This window comes from Aptenodytes patagonicus, chromosome 22, assembly GCF_965638725.1.
Source record: "Aptenodytes patagonicus chromosome 22, bAptPat1.pri.cur, whole genome shotgun sequence".
Classification (NCBI taxonomy): domain Eukaryota; kingdom Metazoa; phylum Chordata; class Aves; order Sphenisciformes; family Spheniscidae; genus Aptenodytes; species Aptenodytes patagonicus.
In genome coordinates this window covers 618,024-644,530 of record NC_134970.1, presented here as the reverse complement: position 1 = coordinate 644,530, position 26,507 = coordinate 618,024, and the positions used below count along the sequence as shown (strand labels likewise).

General features: G+C 44.0%; 1 protein-coding gene across 5 annotated transcripts in view; it reads left to right on the top strand.

The window, feature by feature from the left end:
- Window positions 1-26,507, top strand: part of MAGI3 (membrane associated guanylate kinase, WW and PDZ domain containing 3) — an 83,127-nt gene that overhangs the window by 30,970 nt on the left and 25,650 nt on the right. For all 5 annotated transcript variants that reach the window (XM_076358158.1, XM_076358156.1, XM_076358161.1 and 2 more), the window contains exons 2-9: window positions 7,885-8,001; window positions 9,855-9,974; window positions 12,216-12,425; window positions 13,731-13,905; window positions 14,750-14,829; window positions 16,974-17,031; window positions 18,003-18,097; window positions 26,033-26,221. In XM_076358158.1, the coding sequence (XP_076214273.1) occupies window positions 7,885-8,001; window positions 9,855-9,974; window positions 12,216-12,425; window positions 13,731-13,905; window positions 14,750-14,829; window positions 16,974-17,031; window positions 18,003-18,097; window positions 26,033-26,221 (1,044 nt within the window). The remainder of the gene's footprint in view (window positions 1-7,884; window positions 8,002-9,854; window positions 9,975-12,215; window positions 12,426-13,730; window positions 13,906-14,749; window positions 14,830-16,973; window positions 17,032-18,002; window positions 18,098-26,032; window positions 26,222-26,507) is intronic.

Genomic DNA, 26,507 nt, shown 5'->3' with positions numbered 1-26,507 from the left:
GTAACATTTAGCCACTTAACAACCTTTATTTCACAGCGTGGTAATTGGCAAATGCTCTGCACCATGATATCTCTTCAGTACAAAGAAACAAGATTTGCTATTGTAGTTAGAAGTTTACAGATTAGTTGTGTTACTTGGAGTAATTAAATTCCTTCCTCTGCTGCTCGGGCAGGTCCTGCTGCTCGTCGGCGAGCTCTCCTCCAGTCCCGCTTCATTCTGTGCTGATGCTCTGGGACTTCCCGCCCATACCGGTTGGTCTTGTGTCATTACTCTATGCCTTGGAGTATTTGGTAAGGATTTGTAAAATCAGTCTTGTAAATGTAGCTATTTGCGTAGTTCTTCAATATTTGTTACATGTCCAGTTCTTGGACGCATTGCACAGGAAAACGGTGAGCAGGACAGCTTGAGAGTATGCAGAGCAGGTTGGGTTCACCAGCAAAAACCTACCCCGAGTCTTGAGTCTCTCCTCAATCTATCTCCGTACGACACTGGCATGCAGGAAGGTAATGATTTTCATATGGCTAGTGTTTCCTAAATATCTTTGTGATGCAATTAAAAAGCGTGATAAAGTAAAGCAAATGGATAGCAATTTCCTCCAAGCTTTCGGAAAGCTGGGACGTGCTCGGCAGGGCTGTGCACAAAAGCTCATCTCAAAGGAAGAACGGTGTAAAGGAACTTCTCTCGAGTTGTCCTTTGCCTGAAAGTTTTGATAATTTTGCAAATACTCTTTTTTTTTTTCTTTGTTAAAACATGTTTTCTCCAGATGCTGGAATAACTTCCAGAACTGCATAACAAGACTGATGTGGATTTTCCGCACACAGACGCCGTGCGAGGCTGCATCTCTCCCCCTCTCTCCTTTCAGTGTTCGCTCCACTTGTTCCTGTCTGTTGCTCATCTGTGTACATTCATCACCTAAACCTGGGCTGTCTCTGCTGTTCCCACGGTCATGTCACAGCTGATGCTAACCCTGTGCCAGTGGCTCCAGTCCACAGAGTTTCATTTTGTCTGTTTTTTTTGTGGGGGACACTCATGTAGCTTGCTGAGTGCAGCATGGCTTAATAAAATATCTTTGCTGTCCCTGTCTTCCATCAAATAATTTACTCTCTGCAGACATTTAGTAGAGGGAAATTCACACAGCCCAGCAGGCTTTAGTGAGATTCTGTTAATATTTGAAAGCTGTTGTAAGACCTCTTACCGAGGAATTTAAAATATATTAAAAATATTTTCTCCTTACAGCATTATTCTGAATCGTAATACCTCCTTTGATACCTGTCTGTATTCCCAAATAGTCCAGTTCAGTTTTATCTGCGCTCATCAGCTTCTCATCCTCAGGACTTTCCCTTCCCTCGCCAAACAACTTTCCCAAGTCATTCCCTGATTCTCCCGCTGCTGATAACGGTGTCAGAGTTTGGTTCTTGATGTCTGTTGGTCTGCTCTCAACTCAAAGCCTACAAATGATCCTGGGTTGAGGGAGAAGGTGAGAAGTCCGTCAGTATGGCGAGAACAGATTAAAATATATTTTTGCTCTTTTTTCATGCCCTTTAATAATCTAAGGGGTTTTTTTATTTTGCCTTTGTAAAATACATCATTTGCATTTCACATCCAAAAATAAGCTTCTAATGTATTTGGCTCCTCTCCCAAGTTTGTTCTGGGAAATCAAGATTCATTCTTTACCTTGTCTGTTCTGGTCATTGTCAGGGGAAAATCTGTGTCTTGTGACAGACTTCTGTTTTCAGACAAATGTCGCTACCTACCAGTGATACAGCAAATCAAGATGCCCTTACACTATCTGTGCCAGAGACCTGCCCACTATGGCCCTTTGGAGAATCTCTGCTGAATTAGTCAACAGTTGGCCTTTTCTGATGTTGGATCTGGCAATCAAAAGATGTGATTAATTTAGACTTTGGGAGCAGAGCAGTGTGGACCTACTGCTGTTTGAGTCTCATTAAAAGGCAAACGAGCAGAAGCTTACATGTCACATTCCCGAGATGATTATCTGCTTTTGGTCTTTTGAACATCCTTGCAGCGACTTAACTCCAAAGCAGCTGGTAATTGCTGGATGGCGTATAGGTGCTTATTGAGCCCCGTGGACTGAACACGGCGATTTTCTTACTCCTTGTCTCTTAGAAAGCAATGCTTCACCTGACGGTGAGCTTGATCGCTCTTTGAAGAAGCAGCAGTTACCTAGTGAATGAGCAGAAGTTACCCTGAGTGGAGCTCAGCCCGTAATGAGACCAGGATCTCTGTTCCCAGGCGGATTGCTGGCCCAGATGTGGTCGTCACCTCAACTTCCTTACAGGCCTGAATTTTCCTAGGGAGCTCCTCTCTGTAACGGGCAGAGTCCAAACTTAGGTTCTTGCATCCATTACCTGGAAGAGGGACGGGGAGGTGTTGAGTGGGAGCATGTCCACGGAGCCCTGGGTGCGCCGTAGGACCGGGGCATGAGCTGCTGAGCAGTGCTGTCGGTCTCAGCCTTCCTCCTCGGCGGTCCCAGGGCCGCTAGCCCCTCTCCTTCCATGAAGGAAAAGCAGACTTTTGCACAGTAATCCATCAATGTTCAATCCATCAATCACTATTCTATGATTCTAATGTTTCTGCCCCACAGGCTGAGGTGAGGAAAACTGCACCCGCTGACTGGGTCAGACATTCTCAAAATGTTGCTGTCTCTTTCTAATTTAATTGAAATAATTTGAACCTCCCACATGTTTCTTGTACTGGGAATGTAGGTGTGTATTTGCTAGGTGGGCAGCATCGCCGTGCAAGTCCTGAAGGCTGTGTTACTGCTGGGCTTTTCCATCTTTTCCATATTCTGTGAATACGGTGATTCTCTTGCATGCTTTTAGAAATAATTTATTGTGTTCAGTGAATGCATGTGTTCGGATCTGTAACTTGTGTTAAATTATCATATGTGAGTAGTTGCTGAGGAATATCATAAAGTTAATGTGTTGCACACTAATTACAGCTTTGGTTTCCTAATGCAACGTATCTGCTTTGTGTAGCTGAACATTTCTTTAAATGGCTTTTGCTTAGTCACGTCAAAGATCGCTTAATCTTACTTTATGTATTGATAGCCTAGTTTTAATCAAACAGTAACTGTTTTCCGCTTGATCAACCCTGATAATTCCTATTTTAGTTAGCCGCTTTTAAGCAAAGCCATTTAGCTGTTTTATTAGCTCTTAATGTGTGTTTCACGTGGAATTTTCATATTCTGGGTTGCCTTTTGCAATCACTGCTTATGTAACACATCGCGCAGCCGAGCGTAACCTTCGAGGGTAGGAAATTACGTTTATGAAATTCTGAATTTACATGATGAAATTCTGCTTGCATTTCTCCTCTGCTTCGTTCCCATTGAGAAAACAAAATTGTGTGTGGCAGTCCGATCTGCACTTTTTTCATTCTTTAATGCTTAGAAAACCCTGTGGACAGCGGTGCCGAAGCCAGGCTGGGGGGGAGGGCTGAGGGGATTTGGGGAGCGGGGCAGCGGGTGATAGAAATTGGGGAGTAGTTCAAAATCCCCAAGCAGATCCGCATCGCTGCCCGCCCGCCGCCGGGGCCCGGCCTGGCCCCGGGGCCCGCTCTGGCCCGTCCCGTGGGCGGCCCCCGCCCGAGGCCGCCTCTGCCCGAGGCCGCCTCTCGGCAGCTCCGCTCGCGGCGGGCCCCGCGCGGCCGGCGGCACAGCGGCCCGGCCCGGGCCCGCGGCCCGGCGGTGCCGGGAGGTGGCGGCAGACTGCCGCGGGACCGGCTCCTCGCCGCCGCCCTGCCCCGCCGCCGCCGCCGGACGGCGGGCCCGCGCCGAGCCGGAGCACGGCCGGCCGGGGAGCAGGCTTGGGGGAGCGGGGCCTGCGGAGGCTCCGGGGCGAGCGGCCGGCGGGGCCCGTTCCCCCCCCCCCCCCAGCCTTGCCCCTGTCCTGCCCCGGCCCCGGTCCCCGGCCAGGGATGCCCTCCTGCCTGCCCTGCCCTGGGCAAAGGCCTCGGCTGCCGCCCTGCCTGCCGTGAACTTCTGGGGTTTTTTTACCCTTCACCGGGGCTGCAGACAGGCTTCTTAAAAATTTACTCCAAGAATGAGGGAATACAATTCTATTTTCACATCTGTTCCCTTAAAATACGTTTTTGTGCTAAATGCTTCAGGGAAAGCGTAAGCCCTAGTAATGAATTATATAGTTTAAGAGGAAAGGAGCATGCTTTTAATAAACTGCTACTTTGAAAAATTGCTTTTATAATTAACAGTAAAGTATTTTTTGAAAAGTTTGAAAGAAAAAAGACTCATTCATTTGTCCATCAGCATTGCAGCTCCTCATTAGCATATAGATGCCACTGTCTCTAGGAGGTGTTGGCATGGAAACTTCAGAGTATAGCTCCCCACATAGTGCGGTAAATGCGACGTGCCATACCTCTAGAAAGCTGTCACCTATGTCTGTCTGCATAAAACGTGCATCAAAACGAAATGGAGAATTTCCACGTGGTCTTCGGAGTGATTTCTGGGGGATGTCGCAGATACTCCATGTACTGGCAGCATTAGCCAGACGTACTTGTGACATTATTTTGCTGTGACTTGTTATTGGGCAGCAGCATAAAATCTTCACAGATTGCATTCTTAGAATTTATTCGCGTATTTAAAATTTGAGCTTTGCTCTTTTTTACCAACATTGCTAATTTAGAAATGGACTACTTTGCGTTGAGTTCTAGTAGCCCTGTGGCGACACTCATCTGCTTGTAATTGCAATATGTATACTTTAGCATTTCCATGACAGGTTGGATGTATAAATAGCTATCTTCATCCTGCTTAGGTACAGCAGCAAAGGCAACTTTACCATTTTGTTTGTGGGGTGACAAGAGAAATGAAAGCCACTACCCTCATTTTTTGCAATGTCTTTGTCACTCATACTTGCCCCGTCCTTCACAGCGCTGTATTTTGCTGCAGTGGTACTCAAGCCTTTTTTTCTTCTGCAGTCACTTAGCTTTCCTTACTGAACTGCAGTGTGCGTATCCTCATTTAAACAGCTCCTTTGTGGTTAATTTAAATTAAAACTGAAAACAAGATGCTTGTGCCTGTTCATCTTGCAGAACCTGAATGGTATAAAGTACATCATTCCTCTTGACTGGTCCCTGTGTTGCGTGTGTCATCCTTCAGAGACAGCTCAGCAGCACAACAAACACCAACCTGACATTTATTAGGTCATTTCAGGGAGTGAGATACATGAGATTTTCCTAAAAGCCTGTGTGAAACGATGTAAAGGAGCATGTTCAGCTCCTGAAGGGGGAAATATCTGGCTTTTGTGTAAGAACAAGCTCTGGAGGTTGCCTAAAGCATCCTTACTGTTACTTTATTTTTCTTCTTTCTAATGCACAGCATTCTCTCTGTGACTTTCTGTCATTTTCTCTCTGCCTACTATTTTGTTTGACTTTCTTCTGTTTTCCCCAGGCAATCCTTTCAATCTTCAATTTAGTCATCTTGGTCTCAGAGTATAGTCCAGTCTTTAAGGTTTTAATGTTAAGATTAACCCCTCAATGTCGGCATATCCTTAGCAGCAGCTTTGCTTTTACTTTTTTTTGGACTGAGTTGATATTGAAAAGGGTTTATGAGCTTTTAAATTTTAAAACATGAAGAGGGTAAGATGAGTGAATAAATGGTGTCTCTGTAATTCTACATCCAGTACAGATTTTCACCTCTTGCCAAGTTTTTCCGACATGCAATGCTCTGAACGTAGCTAACAACCAGGTTCATCTGCCTGAGTGAAATACGCGTGTATTGATCTGCCTAAGTGAAATACGCTTGTATTGTTAAAGTGCAGTGCTATAGATCTGGTTTTGACAGGGAGAGGGAGATCTGGTTTTGACAGGGAGATGGATGGACCATTTTAGTGGTAAAACATTTTTTAATGTTGAGAAACCATCTTGCCTACAAACAATAAAGCTATTTGTAGTAACAAATGGAAAATATTTTTCTTGCTGGAGATTACACCATTTGTTTTCATTTTCCATGACATGTTTTGCTCATTATGCTGCAGAAAGTGAATCCAAAGTTTTATAAAGAACAGCTCATGATGGCAAAATAGGGAATTGAGCTGGGGGCTTGCTGTCATAACAACAGAGAGCGTCGGGCCCCGGGGAGCTGTGGAGTTGCTCTGAGTTCGTGTTTGGGAAGGAGTCAGGGGGATGGGGGATGAGGGATGCTGCTCACCCCACCCATGTTAGTGGGAGTTGTTGTATCGCTTGTATAACTCCTGGAGAGCCGTGAGGACTGTAGTGGGGTGTCCTCTCAATGCTGTAGAATGCTTTTTGTGTTTCTGGACGTAATTTCAAAATAAATGATAGTGTTAAAGGAGGGTGAGAAATTGACTTCATTTGGAACTCAGGGCTCACGTTAAGCACTGGGTGTGCTGCCTGTCTTCCTGGGGGCATGTGTGTGGTGGGCTTTTTCTTTGTTTGCTTGGGGGCTTAGGGTGGTTTTGTTCGGGTTTTGGTTAATTTATGGACAGCACAGACCTCTATGAAGAAGAGGGCTGATAGGTAATCTTGGTTTCACTTTAAATACTTTCCGGCATGCCATTGTTTTGCTTGGAGGGAAAAGGGTGCAAATTGAAATATGGTTTGCCATTAATGAATGGTGGTAGGCAAGGCAATGTTTGAAAGACGTATAAGGTGTGTATCTGCCCTTAACTTGGCAGAAAAGGAAGGGAAAGTATAAACTTACCAAAACCAAAATGTGCAACTGGCTTTGCAGCAGTGACACGTGGTTGGGAAAACTTGGTGAGTGGTGGTGGAAGGGTTTTTTGGGCTTTGGTGGTTTTGGTTTGTTGGTTTTTTTCCAAATTTGACATTTCCTGTAAGTACAGTAGTCTCGGTTTAAGGTGTAGGTGAGCTTTGTATTAAGACTGATGTGGTTCTGTGCCCCATTTAATTCTTGGGCCTTTTGGGGTGGTCTCTTCAGCAGCTGGTCTCAGCAGGCTTCAGAGGCTCCTGTCAGAATCACTACTACAGCAGGTTTATGCATTTCATAACTTGTTGCTGCCGTAACTTAAAAGGAGCAGTTGTGTGTTCCAGCTTTTGTTCCCGCTGTTGTGATACAGCAGCGTACGCCTGCTACTGGCCGTCTCCTAGGTTGGGTTTTGAAGACAAAGACTAAGAGTCTTTTTCCCTAAAGCCCCGAGTGTTCTGCTGTAGTACGTAACTTAAATCTATCAAGGTCACTGAACCCTATTTAATGTGCTTTCTGGGAAGATGACAGGGTACAAAAGATTGTTTTGTACCCTTCTGTCAGAAGGTTGAAGCAGTAGTACAAGAGCTCAGTTATTTGTGGGCTGAAGGGGCCATGGTTATCTAGTGATATGACAGATTCGCTAATGATACCTGACAGAAGCATTGCAAAGGAATAATTGTAAAAAAAACCCTCTTCTATCATGCAGTGTTTTTAAAAAGAAAATATTTTCTTTTTATAATATCAAGAATGCAGATTCCCATGTGACAAAATATTGAGCTCAGGTGCCTAACCAGTAGGTGTAAATTGAATAGGAAATATTATCACTATATTTTGAAGCAGTTTCCTGTCTGTAGAGACTTTTGATTTTGGTAATAGATTTTGTATTAGAATACTTTTCATTGATTTCAAAACAATTCCAGAATATTGTCACTGTCTTGCTTGGGAGATACTGAGGTTGGATGGTTGTTGCTCAGCTATGCTTAAAGTCACCGGGCCAATTTACACCAGCAGAGAGTCAGGCTTTGGTAGCATAGAATGGCTTTTCTGTTCAGGTTGTTGCATTTAAAACAACCTAACTCTTCCTGCCGCTTTCTTTTTTTGAAACGTTTATAGCAGTGAAATGCCATTCTTGTTGTGAGATTGTGCTTACTTTTTACAAGTTATTCTTGTTTGTTGTTCTTAAGGAAAAGTCATCAACAAAGACTTGCGCCACTACTTGAGCCTTCAGTTCCAGAAGGGCTCGATAGACCATAAACTCCAGCAAGTGATCAGAGACAATCTCTACTTGAGAACCATCCCTTGTAAGTATGTAAAGATCAGCCTCATTTGATCTGTTCCTGCTAACCGTCACATAATTTGAGAGCTTTAAATGTCTCCTCTCCTAATCTGATTTATGGTTTTACCTTGCAGCAGGAACTTCCGTAAATGGCTTTGCTAGAGTAGTTTCGTATCTTAAGTTGCAATGAAAAGGTATGGCCAATATGGGCTGACAAAACAGCAAAAACTTCAGCATTGAAAGCTCAAGAGTATTTCAGGAATATTTGTGTTTTACTCATCGGAAGTTTGTCAGTTGTTGTTGTTAGAATAACCACAGCCACCATGGGAAATAAACCTTCCTCAGCATGATCAAGCAGTGCAAACATGTCCTGATTTTTGTCAATGTATTGGTTTTTGCACAAAGAGGAAACTTGGACCTTGAGAGGGTCACCTGCGTTAGGCAGAGTAGTGCAGCTGGAAGGAGAGTTGCAGGAGGGATTATATGCAGAAAGGGTTGCAATGACAGGAGATAGAGGGGACCTGTTGTTTGCTCATCCTGAGAAGGAGATGGCGGCAAGAGGGACAGCGGATCCATGGCCCAAGAAGAAGAGGAAGGAACAGCACATGGACAAACTTTAGTGTCACAGCAAGAATTAATTAGAGAATCTGTATGGACCTGTCTCATCAGTTATGCCGGCCCTTCTGCTCTGAGTATTAGCTAGCATCTCTTGGTCCAGCCAACACAGGTGTTAACTTGCCTTTAGCAAGGTGCCTAAAGGTTACTGCTCCTGCAAGCAGAGGTTTACAGAAAGCACCGTTCAAGGTAGAGGACGCTCTGACAGCTGCCAAATATCCTGTCGTTACTTCTCACCCCTCTGTGCCATTTCGTTTCTTAATTACCACTAAATCATCCTTTACCTTGTCTCAAAGGTTCACTGATTAAAAAGGCTCATCACCGATTGTATTTAAATATTCATCGCACTAAAAACTTAGAAGTTCGTCAGCTAATGTTTTTGTAACTACAGGAATTACATTCTCAATTTAGCATTATTATCATATTGAGCATGCCCGAGAGTTTGTGACTTTCTTAAAAGATAATAGCGAAAGGCAGTTTGTTTACCAGCAGCTCTTGTTCATGCTGCTGCCTGAAAAAATTGACGTATGCCTCGAAAATGCTATTAGGTCATAGGCAGTAATGAATCAGTGGAGTCCTTTCCAGGAGAGCTTTAAGTAAGCAGTTAAAACTATGGAGGGCCCATATTTATAGACATAACACTTCGAGAACTTCTGTATTAACACAGCGATTTACTGATTACTTTGAAAAAGCTTACTTATAGCTAAGGTTTGGAGTATAGGCGAATTATACTCTGAATTGTAAGGTTAAAAAATAGGTTTTGTGCCCACTTATGGATTTGGTGGCCCAAAAATCAAATGTGCTTAGTCACACTGACCTCATTACAAATTAGTGAGTTGGTACTGGTGGAAACAGTGGAGAGAAGAAGCACCCTTACAGCTGTGTTAAAATACCACAGCTCTTAAATGGCTCCCCAGAATCCCAGACTGCTATTGCCTGGCCCAGCCCGTCGTCAGCTTCCACAGAATAAGTTTTCGGTTCACTGAGCATAAGAAAGAATCCTCTAATTACCACCTCACCCAGCTTTTTTTCTCCTCCTTCCTCAATATCAGAACTGTCATTCCTACGTAATTTATTGGCTTAGTTTTTGTACGTTATTGTTCACTTGCTCCCCAGTGTTCTAACTCTTATCTTACTGGAGTGACATCATCATTGTATAAAGATTCAAAAATGTATTGTTTTTACTGAATTGTACAGCAGGCAGCATTTGGTAAACAGGCAGCACTTAAGTATCTTACAAGAGTGTTTTCTCTGTCTTTTCAGGCACTACAAGGGCTCCCAGAGATGGGGAGGTCCCTGGGGTAGACTATAATTTCATTCCTGTTGAGCAGTTTAAAGCACTGGAAGAAAGTGGAGCCTTGCTAGAAAGTGGAACATATGATGGTATGTTGATGACGTTTAATGGAATGGCAATAAGGACCCAGCGCTCATGTCCAGTATCTTGGTCTAAGTGTAGCTCCTTGTACCCAGGAGGTGCCACTTTTCCTGCCCATTGATGGTCATTACACTAGTAGAGCGGCAATATTAAATCTATTTTTGGAGTACCTGTGAAGAGGAGTAGTGGTCTTGTTTTGAAGCTCTCTAGTAAATCAGATGTTGTCCTTTCAACCAGACTTAATGCAATCTGATTATTTTCCCTATTGCATTTTGAGGAAGCATTCTGAAAATGTTTGTCTATGCTTGGTAGAATTTTGTTTTAATGGAATTCATAGTCAATTTTGTTTAAACCTTTGAGAACAGAGCCATGTTCTTCTCAGAGGTGCACATCAAACGGACAGAAGGCAAGGGAAATTCTGATACAGCAGGGGCAAAAAAAAGTATTCTGCAGTGAAAAATTGAACAGCGCTAGACCAGATTGTCCAAATCTGTAGCAACATTGTTTTTGTTAAATGTGATAAGGAAAAACATTATAATGAAGGTAGCGAACCGTCAGGAACTGGTTATCCAGAGGAGTCATGAAGCTACCACCGTGTGATGGGCTTTTGCATTGCTTTGGTTTGTTTTGTTTTAAAGGGTTCGATGGCAGTCAGAGATAACTTTAGGGTTCCTTACATCCCTGTACTCCAGGGTGGGGGGATGGACCAAACCCCATCTTTGTTTAAAGTGAGAGGGAGGAGAGGCCAGTTTGACTGGCTCAGCCCTGGGATGTCTTGCACTCCTGTGGAGCGTGCCCTGGTTGCAGATGGGTTTCAAGTAATGATTGCCTGGTTTCTGCTGCTTTTTACTATTGAACAACTTACCTCTTGACACAGTGAACAGAACAAATTGCAAACATGTCACGTTGCTTCTTGTATCTAAGTTTATAAAACCTGAAATATGATCTGGCTAGATTTTTTTCAAATACATAGTTGTACTTGAAGTCAACTAAATTACAGCCAAATTTTCAGAAATGCTGAGCACGTGCAGCTTTCATTGATGCTCAACAGAATTTAACAGATTATAAACCTGCCTGATTTTTACAGATGTTTAACATATATTTGATTCAAGCAACATTAAGCATGCATCTAGAGGACTTCTTTAGTAGGTGGTGGTTTTACTGGCACTTGAATGAATTTGATTGATTCCCCCCATGCCCCCCTCTCCCCTCAAAAAAGAAAAGAAAATGTCCACAGCAGAAAATTCTGTGAAAGGCTTTGTACCTCCTTGTTTTACATGTCTCATGCTGTCTGTTAACATCGTCCTGTCTGTGGAAATCTCCTAAGCAAATTTAGACTAAACTAGCACTTTTTTTTCCCCTTAGCTCCCCTTTATCTGGCTGTCACCTCTTTGAGCCTCGCCCTCACTGATATTTTCAGAAAGGTTTCTTATTTATTTTTTTTACATGGTCAAAACCATATCCAGCCACCAAATATTACCCCAGCAGGAATTCTGGGAAGCTCTCTCGCTGTGTGCTCAATTACCTAATAAAAATCATATGAGCAGTCAGGAGAGAGGTCAATTGCTGAAATTCTTTTCCAGAAAACAACAGATGATTCCTAGTCTTTGTGTTTCAGATTAAAATGTTGAAGTAAAAATATGTTCATTTTTCTCAAGTACAAATAATTTTTAGGTGAAGCTATATTAATGGCTTTGTTTAGCAAGTGTATTGTCAGCAGAAAATTGTAGGACTGTAGTTTTAAAATCAATTATTTGTAACTTTTTATGTAAATAGATACTTTATGTTTATGCACAAAATGAATTTGCTTTTTGACTTTAGTGTGTTTCTGTTGCTGCTTGTTACTCTGTTAATCAATTAAACAGTATATAGAGTAAGAACAATTTGATTTTCACTGTTTTACTTCTCTCAGACTGTTCCCCAAGTCTCTTTATGGAGCATTTGCCTGGTGAATTCCAGGCAAAGTAATAAATCCGTCTTTTTCTTTGAAAACGTGGCAGGATAGAAATTTTGAATTAAACCTATTGTTTTCTGATGTCCAATAGCATCATTGGCAAAAAGACAATGTAGGAATAAATAGGTTTCGACCGTTGATTGGTTTTTGATAGTGCTGATGTCGTCTTTAAGAAGTTAAGTTACAGTTCAGGTCTTTCACCAAAAACATGTTGTATGGGCAATAAAATGTTCACTGCCAGTACTTTCAGCAGGTATCAGTGCTTTAGTCATCTTGATTTCTGTCTCATTGTCAGGTAATTTTTACGGTACTCCGAAGCCTCCAGCGGAGCCCAGCCCCTTTCAGCCTGATCCAGTGGATCAAGTTCTTTTTGACAATGATTTTGATACCGAATCACAGAGGAAAAGAACCACGTCTGTCAGCAAAATGCAAAGGATGGACAGTTCTCTCCCTGAAGAGGAGGAAGAGGAGGAAAAGGAAGCAGTTAATGGCAGCGGAGGGATAGGTTGGTTGACAAGGGGAGAAATTCCCTGAAGTATTGTATGAATGGATAAGAAGTTTATAAATAACATCCATGCTTGCTTGAACTGCTTCTTTAGTTTTGGTGAAGTTTGAAGGCGGTTTTCTATTCAGACTGGTGTTTTTACTTGATTTCGAAATTACCTTTTAAAAAGAAACAGCTGTTCTCCCAGCCAGATGTGCAATTGCATCATGAAATGCACTGCTCAGTAGAGAACATGTAGAGCTGGGTATTGGCCAGTTACATGAGGAGGAAGGGAAAATTTATCCACTTTTCAAATAACAGAATCCTTTGCAGAGTATAATTCATACCCTGTAAATGTTATTGTTTAATTTTGAGGAGATTACTGAATTTGTCTGCAGGAGATTTTAGCGAAATGATTGGTTTAAGGGGCAACACTAGCTCATACTGTAAAATTTTCAGATGATTTTGGTTAAGGGAACTATCGCACAACCTGAAACTGCCTAAAGGGGAGTTTGTGGCGAGAAATAAAGCAGTGTGCGTTGAGACTGGACCAGTGTCCAGTCGGACGTTTCAAAGATTGGCAGGATGCCCTTTTCCTTTCACTGTCATGGTTACTCATCTCGAGGGGAAGAATTGGTGGCGGAGAGAAACCGTCACATTGCATTTGCAGATGATCCTGTGTGTGAGTGTTTAAGACAGACGTATATTGACCAGACCTGACCTAATCTTGCACGCTTCGGGGCTGGCAACGCCACGGCACAGAGCGGCCCGGTGGCCGGGCTGGCGGTTGGGTGAAGGTCATGGACATCGTTATGCAACGGAGGATACCGACCATAAGCTCAGGACTGAAGGGTGGAGGCTTGCATTTAAAGTTTTCTGCAGAGATTTTTGGGAGCTTTTTCTTGTTGTGGCTAGCAGGAGGGTGGTGTTTGTTTTATTGGCAGCTTGGGTCTTCTCTACATTTCATTCTGGTGCTTTGAGGAATATTAGTAGGATTTTGGGGAGTTTTTGATGGCATTCCAAATGCTGTTCTCTATGTAGAAACGGCAACAAAGTGTAGTCAACTTGGATTTCTGCCAGTGTTGACTTTTCAGCATAGGCTCAGACACATAATACAAGGTTAATTCTGTTTGGCAGGAGAAGAGCAGAGTTCAGTGTTTTCATGTCAGCTTCTCAAAGTTCACAGCTGAAAAAAAAGTGGAAAAATGCACATCACATACAGGGACGTGTTTGACATCCACTTGTAGCCAGATTAAGAGGGTGGTTCTTTGTGAGAAACAACATAAGCATCTGACAAATAGTAACACTTTCCCTGAACAACTGCAGAAAACAAAGAAAAACATTCAGATTCTCCTGACTGGATGAAACCTGTTCCCAGCTACAACCAGACAAGCAGCTCCATGGACTTCAGGAATTACTTGTCGAGGGATGAAACCCTGGAACCGCTGCCCAAGAACTGGGAGATGGCCTACACCGACACTGGCATGATCTACTTCATTGAGTGAGTAGACTGACACCGCGGAGGGGTTGCTGTGCCCTTCAGAAGAGAGAAGTGCTGATGAGCTGCAGTCTAGGAAGCTGCCTGCTGCTCTTACACTTCTCTTCTTCTGCTCTTACTGCTTCTATTTCTGTATGAAATTTAATATATTCCTACTGTTTCTTTCCTTACTGATAGTCATCTATGCTGCATACTTGGTACAATTGCCATCGCACAGGAAAGCCTTATGGTTCCACATGCAAAGTCAGTTTGTTTGTACTATGAGTTTTGTATCTCACAAAATACAAAGCTGGGTGGGTATTGCTAGGTGAGGTATAACATCATATAAACCTTCACTATGTTAAATTTCTCTGAAATCCAAGAGCTTGTTTATTCTTTGCTGCTTGTGTTCCTTGGAATGCATGCTTAAAAATACAAACAGCACAGATCAAAGCCCAGGACAGGAAAGCAGCTCATATGTGCATGTGTGAAACAGCCTCATTTATTAATTTCCAAAGGAAACAAAAACCTTACTGAGAGTTAAGCATAAGAAGAGGATAAAAATGTTTTTTCCTTTCAGGTAGAAACAGCTGATACTCCCACATGAGCTCTTGGGGGCAGGGGAGAGTCTTTGTACCTGTAACATTTCACATCTGTCCTGGAGAGTCTCCAGTGTGCTCCTAGCTCTAAGCATCATTGTTACCTTTTTTTTAGCGTTTTATGATGTGACGGAGGCACAAATAAAGGTTCCATTGTCTAAAGGCTACAGTTTGCACATGGTAGTAAATATTTAAAAGTTAAAGTAAAGCAAAGTTTTTTTGATCTGAGGGAGTTCTCTTCTTCTAATGGGGTGTGTTCTGCTCCACAGTCATAACACCAAGACAACCACATGGCTTGATCCGCGGCTCTGTAAGAAAGCCAAAGCTCCTGAAGATTGTGAAGATGGAGGTGAGATGTTCAGAGTTGATTTACCTGTGACTGATAAATGTCTGAGTTTATCACAGCTGGATACGATCCATTACTGCTGTGGTAGAAGCTCCTTCCTGCTACACGTGACTGGAGCAGGCAGTGTAATGCTCAGTGTCCCTAGTTTGGTGGCAATAGGAGTTTACATAAGACTGGGACAGTCCGTAGTGTGTTTTCCCTGGAGTAGTAGAATCTGACTGAATCGTGGGTTTATCTGCGTTCCTGAGACGAGAATGAGGTATTTTGTTCAGTAACTATCTTTGCTAGGGAGAAAGCTGCATATATTAGTGACGATCTCACTGGAAATTGTTGTGCGGGTGGAATATGGCAGGAGGAGAAGGCCCATAAGTGTTAGAATATAGAAGTAATGAAGAAGATACAGCATAATACCTATTGCTAATGATACCTATTGCATGTGACATAATGTAATATTTGAATGCATAAGTAGAGGGAACAATCTGACTCCCTTCAACTCTTCACGCTGTTGCTGTAAGTCTTGAACTTACAGGTCAGGTTCACCATTGGCCTACAGATGATTCCTGCAACCATTTCCTACATAGTCATGCAATTTAGTCAGCTAGAAAAGAGTACCAAATAGCTCTGTCTTCAGCAAATGCCTGACATGTTACAAAAGCTGAGGCAGACTCAGAATAGCCTATCGTCTTCCTAAATTGTACAGCCTAACAATCATGAGTTCATAATGAAGCCAGCTGGAGCAACGGATGCATACTGCTGCTTATTAAACATATGTGCAGCTCACCACAGGATAAAAAGAGCACTTTAAACAGAGAAATGCAGGATATCCAACTAAACAACATTTAAATGAATAGACCCACTGGGTCTTTTAACAAACCCTGTGGAGTGATGCTGGTATTAATAATTGGTAATGTGCTGTCATATGCTAGGAAAATTCCTGTTACCATCAAACTTAGGGCAGCCTCAAACAAGATTACAAAGCAATTTTATTCCTCAAATGTCTAGCTACCTGACTCTATGCATTATTCTAATATTTAAATTTCCATGGTCAAGATAACTAGAACAGTAAAGCTAGAATAATTGGACCTCTGTGTTAACTGCTTATCACCTTCAGTCAGTAATGATCTGCTGCTGGGCACCATCTTACCAGATTCTGAATTTGCCATAAAAAGGAGCTTTTTGCATGTAACTTTCAGTACCTATACCAAACAGGTAATTTATTTTAGACCCCTAATGTAGGGATGTCCAAGGCATTCCAAGCCCAAGCCACTGTCAGCTAGCTTGCTGTGGCTGCAAGAGCAGTCAGGCTGCAGCAGCACAGAACTGCATTTTGTCGTTTTGGTAGACCAGCCAGTCTGTGCTGAATTTGATGCGAGCAGACCTAAACGTGTGCTAGCTAGTTCTGGGGTGTCTCGCTATATTGTAAACATCAGGGTGGAATAGCCTTAGCCTACCACGGTGGAGGCTCTCTTACTCATCACATCTGTTATAGTTCTGACTGAAGGTTTCTTCGGTTGACTGAAAACTGAAATGTTGTGAGAATACAGTGAAATATCCGGATGTTACTGAGAGAATAAATAAAGGTGGCATTAATTCTGCCAGGTGGTCTTAAACGGAAAGTACAAGAGGAATGGAGATTCATGGTTTTACAAGCTTGGGATGTGATACTGCGAGGCATTTATAGCTCTCTTTTGTGGTGTATATGGGGGCAGAAGCAGTGCGACCATATTCATATTGTGTAGTTTAAAAAGTCAACAACTATGAAATCACATTCATAATTTATAATTAGATTAATTTTAAATAATATATTTTTCTTCCCCTTTATAGGTTCTTCCTCTCTAAATAGGTTAGTTTGTATCTTGTCTTTAAGTTTATTATATGTTTAAAGTGGTGTGATTTTGTTGAATACAAGTCTTCTCATCTAGTGGAACAAAGAGGGAGAGTTATAGGGCTTCAGATTCCCTGGAACAGGCTGATATCCTTTCATGAGAAGGACCAGCCTCAAACAAATGAGGGGAAGAAAAAAGGACCTGTATTTTCCTCGTATTTTTCATGAGTCTGTAATCTGTCCTCTCGTTCCTTCATAAGAACTGTGATATTTGCCAATAGTTCTCCACTGTAATGGAGAATTTTGTTCTTTTTGATTGCAGAACTTCCTTATGGGTGGGAAAAAATAGAAGACCCTCAATATGGAACATATTATGTTGAGTAAGTGCTAATTATTAATTTGACATAGTTATAAATTGAGCAGAAAATAATGAAGCTAGTATATTTATAAAATAATGCAGTACGTATAGGTTGTAATGCAATGTGAGTATTAAACATATCCAGTAGAAACAGTTCTAGATGCAATGAACACATGGTGCACGCTTCTGAGGCACTGGCATGTAGGAAGATCCATGGTGTGACCTTACCGACTTACTGGAGTGTATTTCTTTCGGGGTGGGAAAGCAACCAAAGTAATGGGAATGAGCTGATGTCATTTTTCTTATCTTTAACAAAGATAGGATCACTTGATTTAAGGGTAGCACCTGGTAACTATAAAAGAGCAAGAGTAACTTATATCTCATTGCTGTCTCAAAAGAGCCAGGTAAATGACTACTAAATTGCTGCAAGAGCTCTTCTGAATCTCCTTCAGGTCAGAGTACATGAAATCTCTCTTTAACCACAGAGAAGAAAATTAGTAGAGTGGAAAATGTTAGCTTCAGAGAACAAGCTAACATTTTTTGACTCTGCAAAGCCAACACAAGTATTTAAATTCTGCTCAGACTGTTTTTTTCCACTCTGCTGTACTACTCTAGCATCTCCTAGTAAAAAGGTGATGTCTGAGTTTGTAAACTTTATAGGTAGATGGAAGCAACACATAACGTCAAGAGAAAAAGCAGATTTTCTCAGTTCTAATCTATTACAGACTTTTGAAAATTTGCAGAATGGAATGAAGGTATGCCCTACCTACTAATTACAGGAAGTAAAATTGTATTGGCTCTTCAAGTAAGTTGTTGAAAGAACAAAAATGCTTTCAGTGTTGATTATGATAGTTTATTGTTCATTCCTCCAGAGCATTAATCTGAGGTAATAAAAAGTAGTATTTGTAGACGTATCTTTTGAGGTTGTCTTTTCTGTGAAATAGGCAGAATGCTTTCTGCTGAAATCCTGATCTACTTTTTGTATGTCTGCAGTCATATTAACCAGAAAACTCAGTTTGAAAACCCAGTATTGGAAGCCAAAAGAAAAAAACAGCTAGTACAGACTGATGTTGGCCCTTCAAAATCAGGTATCAGTGAATATTGTGTTCTTTGTCACTAATATCTTTATCTGCAAGTATGCATCATAAGTAGCCAATTTTGGAATTCACCAAGGCATTAGCCTTGCTGGCCGTTGTGGTGTTGCCCTCCCAAATTTGTAGGGTTTTTTGGATGGTATTTTTAATGTTAAAATTGAACTGAGACCCTAAGACTGCTTTAAAATCATTTTGATCATTCTGAAGCTGGTTGTCTGTCGTGGTTTAATCTCAGTCAGCAATTAAGCACCACGCAGCCGCTCGCTCACTCCCCCCCACCCGGTGGGATGGGGGAGAGAATTGGAAGAGCACAAGTTAGAAAGACTCGTGGGTTGAGATAAAAACAGTTTAATAATTGAAATAAAATGATAATAATAATATGATAATAATAATAATAATACACAAAACAAGTGATGCACAGCACAATTGCTCACCACCCGCTGACCGATGCCCAGCCAGTCCCCGAGCAGCGGCCCCCCCGGCCAGCTTTTTCCCAGTTTATGTACTGAGCATGACGTCACATGGTATGGAATGTCCCTTTGGCCAGTTTGGCTGTGCCCCCTCCCAGCTTCTTGTGCACCTCCAGCCTCCTCAGTCAGTAGAGCATGGGAAGCTGAAAAGTCCTTGGCTAGTGTAAGCATTACCTAGCAACAACTAAAACACCGGTGTGTTATCAACTTTGTTCTCATCCTAAATCCAAAACACTGTGCCAGCTACTAGAAAGGAAATTAACTCTATCCCTGCCGAAACCAGGACAATATCCACCCCTTATTCTATACCATTTGCATCATGCTCAAGTCTCACATTTTCCAGTACATTTTCATTAATCACCACCCCCTTTTATATATATATATACACACATACACAGATATCATTCCCTTCATCTGTGGGCCATCCCTCTAAAATGTTCGGTGAGTTCATTTAGTCCATGACTTCGGGCTCCATCTGTCATAATAATCTTTCAGGGCAGGAAAAATGGAGATGGTATGTGGTGTTGGATTGTTTCAGGTTGAAGTCAGTTCTGGTACCATCATCACTGTGCTTTGCTTGGTTTCACTGAAGTTATTCTTCATTAATCTGGGTGATTCTTATTATAATAACATTAGTATGGCATATAATATTATTAGTATTATTAGTATATCTGTGTATTATTAGTATAACTATTATAACTATAATTAGTACTTAACATCACATAATTCAGATCATTGGCTATTCTCACCCAAAATCAAATCCCCTTGAGGCACACATCGGACTTCCCCATCCTTCCGCATTATCCACCAAGTGCACCCAGGTCCTTGAGCAAAAGCAATCCCACGGATGGGTCTGCCTCTGCCTGAGGCAGGAATAACCCAGACTGTCTTCCCCAGCATATTTTTTATGTGCACTACAGGGACTTTATTCCCATCTACAGTACGTAAAAGTTCTGACTGGGCAGGGCCTGCTCGATTGGCAGATCCCCGAGTGTTGACTAACCAGGTGGCCTTTGCTAAATGCGTATCCCAATGTTTGAATGTCCCACCACCCATTGCTCTCAGCGTAGTCTTTAACAGTCCATTGTATCGTTCAATTTTCCCAGAAGCTGGTGCATGATAGGGGATGTGATACACCCACTCAATGCCGTGCTCTTTGGCCCAGGTGTCTATGAGGTTGTTTCGGAAATGAGTCCCATTGTCTGACTCAATTCTTTCTGGGGTGCCATGTCGCCATAGGACTTGCTTTTCAAGGCCCAGGATAGTGTTCCGGGCAGTGGCATGGGGCACGGGATATGTTTCCAGCCATCCGGTGGTTGCCTCCACCATTGTAAGCACGTGGCGCTTGCCTTGGCGGGTTTGTGGGAGTGTGATATAATCGATCTGCCAGGCCTCCCCATATTTATATTTCAACCATCGTCCTCCATACCAAAAAGGCTTTAACCGTTTGGCTTGCTTGATTGCAGCACATGTTTCGCATTCATGGATAACCTGGGCTATAGTGTCCATGGTCAAGTCCACCCCTCGATCACGAGCCCATCTGTATGTTGCATCTCTTCCTTGGTGACCTGAGGTGTCATGGGCCCACCGAGCTAGAAATAATTCACCCTTATGTTGCCAGTCCAGATCCACCTGAGCCACTTCAATCTTAGCAGCCTGATCCACCTGCTGGTTGTTTTGATGTTCTTCAGTGGCCCGACTCTTGGGTACGTGAGCATCTACGTGACGGACTTTTACAACCAGGTTCTCCACCCGGGCAGCAATATCTTGCCACAATGCGGCAGCCCAGATGGGTTTGCCTCTGCGCTGCCAGTTGCTCTGCTTCCATTGCTGCAACCACCCCCACAGGGCATTTGCCACCATCCATGAGTCAGTATAGAGATAGAGCACTGGCCACTTTTCTCGATCAGCAATGTCTAAAGCCAGCTGGATGGCCTTTACTTCTGCAAATTGGCTTGATTCACCTTCTCCTTCAGCCGTTTCTACAACTTGTCGCATAGGACTCCATACAGCAGCTTTCCACCTCCGATGTTTTCCCACAAGACGACAGGACCCATCAGTGAACAGGGCATATTGCTTCTCATTTTCTGGTAGTTCATTATACATTGGGGCCTCTTCAGCACGCGTTACCTCCTCCTCTGGCAATATTCCAAAATCTTTGCCCTCTGGCCAATCCATGATCACTTCCAGAATTCCTGGGCGACTGGGGTTTCCTATTCGAGCCCGTTGTGTGATTAGTGCGACCCACTTACTCCATGTAGCATCAGTTGCATGATGTGTACAGGGGACCCTCCCTCTGAACATCCAGCCCAGCACCGGCAGTCGGGGTGCCAGGAGGAGCTGTGCTTCAGTGCCGATCACTTCTGAAGCAGCTCGAACCCCTTCATATGCTGCTAATATCTCTTTTTCAGTTGGAGTATAGCGGGCCTCGGATCCTCTGTATCCCCGACTCCAAAACCCTAGGGGTCGACCTCGAGTCTCCCCTGGTGCTTTCTGCCAGAGGCTCCAGGTAGGGCCATTCTCCCCGGCTGCGGTATAGAGCACATTTTTTACATCTTGCCCTGCCCGGACTGGCCCCAGGGCTACTGCATGAACTATCTCCCGTTTAATTTGTTCAAAAGCTTGTCGTTGCTCAGGGCCCCATTTGAAATCGTTCTTCTTCCGGGTCACTTGATAGAGAGGGTTTACAATCAGACTGTAATTTGGAATGTGCATTCTCCAAAAACCCACCACGCCTAAGAAAGCTTGTGTTTCTTTTTTGCTAGTTGGTGGAGACATGGCTGTTATTTTGTTGATCACATCTATTGGGATCTGACGACGTCCATCTTGCCATTTTATTCCTAAAAACTGGATCTCCTGTGCAGGTCCCTTGACCTTACTTTGTTTTATGGCAAAACCGGCCTTCAGCAGGATTTGGACTATTTCCTTCCCTTTTTCAAAAACTTCTTCTGCTGTGTTGCCCCACACGATGATATCATCAATGTATTGCAGGTGTTCTGGAGCTCCACCCTGTTCTAATGCAGTCTGGATCAGTCCATGGCAAATGGTAGGGCTGTGTTTCCACCCCTGGGGCAGTCGGTTCCAGGTGTACTGAACGCCCCTCCAAGTGAAAGCAAACTGTGGCCTGCACTCTGCTGCCAAAGGGATTGAGAAAAATGCATTAGCAATATCAATTGTGGCATACCACTTGGCTGCCTTTGATTCCAATTCATATTGAAGTTCTAGCATGTCTGGCACAGCAGCACTCAGCGGTGGCGTGACTTCATTTAGGCCACGATAGTCTACTGTTAGTCTCCACTCTCCATTAGACTTCCGCACTGGCCATATGGGACTGTTAAAGGGTGAGTGGGTCTTGCTGATCACTCCTTGGCTCTCCAGTCGACGAATCAGCTCATGAATGGGAATCAGGGAGTCTCGGTTGGTGCGATATTGCCGCCGGTGCACTGTGGTGGTAGCGATTGGCACTTGTTGGTCTTCGACCTTCAGCAACCCCACAACAGAAGGGTCCTCCGAGAGACCAGGCAAGGTGGACAGCTGTTTAATCTCCTCCGTCTCCAAGGCAGCTATACCAAAAGCCCACCTGTACCCTTTTGGGTCCTTGAAATACCCTCTCCTGAGGTAGTCTATGCCAAGGATGCACGGAGCATCTGGGCCAGTCACAATGGGGTGCTTCTGCCACCCATTCCCAGTTAGACTCACTTCGGCTTCCAATACAGATAGCTGTTGGGATCCCCCCGTCACCCCAGAAATATAGATGGGTTCTGTTCCTATATATCTTGATGGCATTAGGGTACACTGTGCACCGGTGTCTACCAGAGCCTTATACTTCTGTGGGTCTGATGTGCCAGGCCACCGAATCCACACAGTCCAGTAAACCCGGTTGTCCCTTTCCTCCCCCTGGCTGGAGGCAGGGCCCCTCTAATCCTCATCACAGTACTCGTTTCTCATTTCTTGTACGTATGAGTCAGAAGTTTCTTTATTAAGATCAAGAGTAAGATCAGCCCTTCTACTCTCTCTGGGGAACTGCCCGCTGGAAACTGGAGCAGCAATTTTCCTGGAAGAACCTCTTTCTGTGATTGTTTTCCCTTGTAATTCACGTACCCGTGCCCCTAGGGCTGCAGTAGGTTTCCCATCCCACTTCCTCATGTCCTCTCCGTGGTCACGCAGGTAAAACCATAGGGTGCCCCGTGGTGTGTATCCTTTATATTCTCTCTCTTGAGCAAAAGAACGCTTACTTCTAATAGCCGAGATACTGGTCCGTACAGGTGAGGAGTAGGACCTATCCTCTCTGAGTTGCTGGATCTCCCGGGACAGTTTTTCGGACAGTTTCTCCACAGCCGAGACGATGGAGGAAGAAAGACTTTCCTCGTATTGCCGGAGTTGACTAGCCAATTCATCCACTGTTTGTTCCTCTCCATCTTTCCAGGTTATCACTGCCAATGAATTGGCGTATGACGATGGTGCGCTCCTTATAAACTTCCGCCACATGGGTCGTGTGCACTTGACTTCGTCTGGATCTTTGGATAGTTGTTCATTGTTCAGGTCATCATAAATCACCTCCAGCACAGCTAATTCTCTCAGAAACTGGATACCCTTCTCCATGGTGGCCCACTTGCTTGGGCGACATATGACATCTTCCTTAAAGGGATACCTTTCCTTCACGCTTGACAAGAGTCGCCTCCAAAGGCTGAGGATACGTGTCCCTTTTCCAATTGCTTTGTCAATGCCCCCTTCCCTAGAAAGGGATCCCAGCTGCTTGGCTTCCCTACCCTCTAATTCCAGGCTACTGGCCCCATTATCCCAGCATCGGAGCAGCCAGGTGACAATATGCTCACCTGGACGGCGGCTGAAATCTTTTCGTATATCTCGCAGCTCACTCAGGGATAGAGATCGGGTGGTCACTGTCTCGTTTATGAGTTCTTCCTCTTCCTCCTCCCCGATCAGCGGCCGGCTTTCCTCCTCCCGTTCTCGTGATGGCCCTTCTCTAGGGTCATCTGTCTCGTATACTTCTTCCTCCGGTTCCCTTTTAGAAGAAGCTTCTTCCTCCCTTACTAAACGAGCTGACTTCCGCTTCCAAGATTTCTTCTTGTGTACAGGGGCGACTGATACTGGCACAGGCTCGTTCTTTGGTTCAGCCACAGGGCGTGTTGCTGGGGTTGGAGTGGCCGCAGTGCAAGTGCATGTCACCGGAGTCTGAGTGGCCGCAGGGCCTGTTGCTGGGGTTGGAGTGGCCGCAGTGCAAGTGCATGTCACCGGAGTCTGAGTGGCCGCAGGGCCTGTTGCTGGGGTTGGAGTGGCCGCAGTGCATGTCGCCGGGGTTGGAGTGGCCGCAGGGCCTGTCGCCGGGGTCTGAGTGGCCGCAGGGCCTGTCGCCGGGGTTGGAGTGGCCGCAGTGCATGTCGCCGGGGTTGGAGTGGCCGCAGTGCATGTCGCCGGGGTTGGAGTGGCCGCAGGGCCTGTCGCCGGGGTTGGAGTGGCCGCAGTGCATGTCGCCGGGGTTGGAGTGGCTGCAGGGCCTGTCGCCGGGGTTGGAGTGGCCACAGGGCCTGTCGCCGGGGTCTGAGTGGCCGCAGAGCCTGTCGCCGGGGTTGGAGTGGCCGTAGTGCGTGTTGCCCGGGTTTGAGTGGCTGCACGGCCTGTTGCCCGGGTCTGAGTGGCCGCAGTGCGTGTCGTTTTACTGTCAGAGCCAGAGACCTTCTCTTCCCTTTGAGGGTACTGAGTAGTGTTGAACAGGGCTCGGTAGGCATGGGCCAGGCCCCAGCACGTTGCAATGAGTTGCATCTCTCTAGAGTTGCCAGGGTGACAGCATACTTTTTCCAAATATTCTACTAACTTTTCAGGATTCTGCACTTGCTCAGGGGTGAAGTTCCAAAACACTGGGGGTGCCCATTGGCCTAGGTACTTGCCCATCTTGTCCCACACACCCTGCCACTCATAATTATTCACCCTTGGGGCAGATCTCTGGATGATATTCTTAAATTGCTTACCAACTTTAGACAAAACCGAAACAATATTCCCAAGAAGTATTAATAGAAGTATCTTAACTGCCCAAGGATGCTCAAAATACTGAAAAATTACTGTAATGAAGGAGGAAACATCATAGAAGAAGGTAGTGACACTGCCATTCTGTATTTCCTCTGTAAAAAAACTCTCAGAAAAGTTACTGCAATTGCTAGTTGTCTCCACGATATGGTATCCATGGTACAGTAACGGCTTCATTGCGAAGTTTACATACCACAGAAACGTCAAGGTCAATGTTCTAAAAACAAACCTCACAAGCGAGACATTACTATTCACTGCAGACCACAGCAAACTGCAAAACCCAACACCAATCTTTAACATGTACAGCAGGAAAAAGAGCGCGATGCAGATTATACAAATCAATATCGAGAACAGAGAAACCAACATTGTGACCCTCAACTATTAACAGATATAAGTTCCTTAATACACTCCGGTTAATCTGTTATTATCTCAAACCCTTCGTGCCCCACGTTGGGCGCCAAAAAGGACTGTCGTGGTTTAATCTCAGTCAGCAATTAAGCACCACGCAGCCGCTCGCTCACTCCCCCCCACCCGGTGGGATGGGGGAGAGAATTGGAAGAGCACAAGTTAGAAAGACTCGTGGGTTGAGATAAAAACAGTTTAATAATTGAAATAAAATGATAATAATAATATGATAATAATAATAATAATACACAAAACAAGTGATGCACAGCACAATTGCTCACCACCCGCTGACCGATGCCCAGCCAGTCCCCGAGCAGCGGCCCCCCCGGCCAGCTTTTCCCAGTTTATGTACTGAGCATGACGTCACATGGTATGGAATGTCCCTTTGGCCAGTTTGGCTGTGCCCCCTCCCAGCTTCTTGTGCACCTCCAGCCTCCTCAGTCAGTAGAGCATGGGAAGCTGAAAAGTCCTTGGCTAGTGTAAGCATTACCTAGCAACAACTAAAACACCGGTGTGTTATCAACTTTGTTCTCATCCTAAATCCAAAACACTGTGCCAGCTACTAGAAAGGAAATTAACTCTATCCCTGCCGAAACCAGGACATTGTCATAAGCAGCTTTTGAGTATATGGAGGGTTAGAAGTGCCAGGTGGAAGATGCAGGTAAAACCACACCTTGAATTTTTATGCTTTAGATCTACTTTTAAGCTTGGTATTCAAGGGTTAGAGTGCAAAACTGGGAATTATAGGTGGGAGCTTTAGTTCCAGCTCTCTTGTAATCTGTACTACCGTCTTCAAAAAACTCTTAACTTTCCCATTCACTTAACTCAGCTGTGAAATGAGTGTAACAATATCTTGTTTGCTTTACTCCGTAACAGTGCTGCAGAGGTTAACCAATGTTAACCAAACAAATCATTAACCTTTATGATACCTTAAAAAACAAACAAACAAAAAGCTTATCAAAACTAACCTTGTTTTCCTACCTTCATGTCTCTTTGCTCCGTAATTCAAAAGGGCCAGAGAAGTCTGTCTTCACTAGAGATCCATCCCAGCTTACAGGAGCACTTATGCGGACATCGCTGAAGAAAAGTGCAATGGGATTTGGCTTTACAATCATTGGAGGGGACAGACCTGATGAGTTTCTCCAGGTGAAGAATGTGTTAAAAGATGGACCCGCTGCACAAGATGGGAGAATTGCACCAGGTAAAGTATTATTTCTCTAAACTTCCATTTCCTGTGTTGTTTTTTGAGAATGCAGCTTCTGAGGCACAGGAGGTTGGATGACTCCATCCACTGACTCTGAATGTGAACACCTCACTAAATGAAATAGTTTTCAGATTTGTGAAAGATCTGTGCAGAGCAGTGGCTCAAAAGGAAAAGAAGCAATGTTCTAGATACAAATCTACTTTGAGGACACTTCTGAAGATTTCAGTAGTTCTGCTTTAGCCAAGACTTCTGGCTTCATGGTTTTTTACAGAATGTTTTTTTG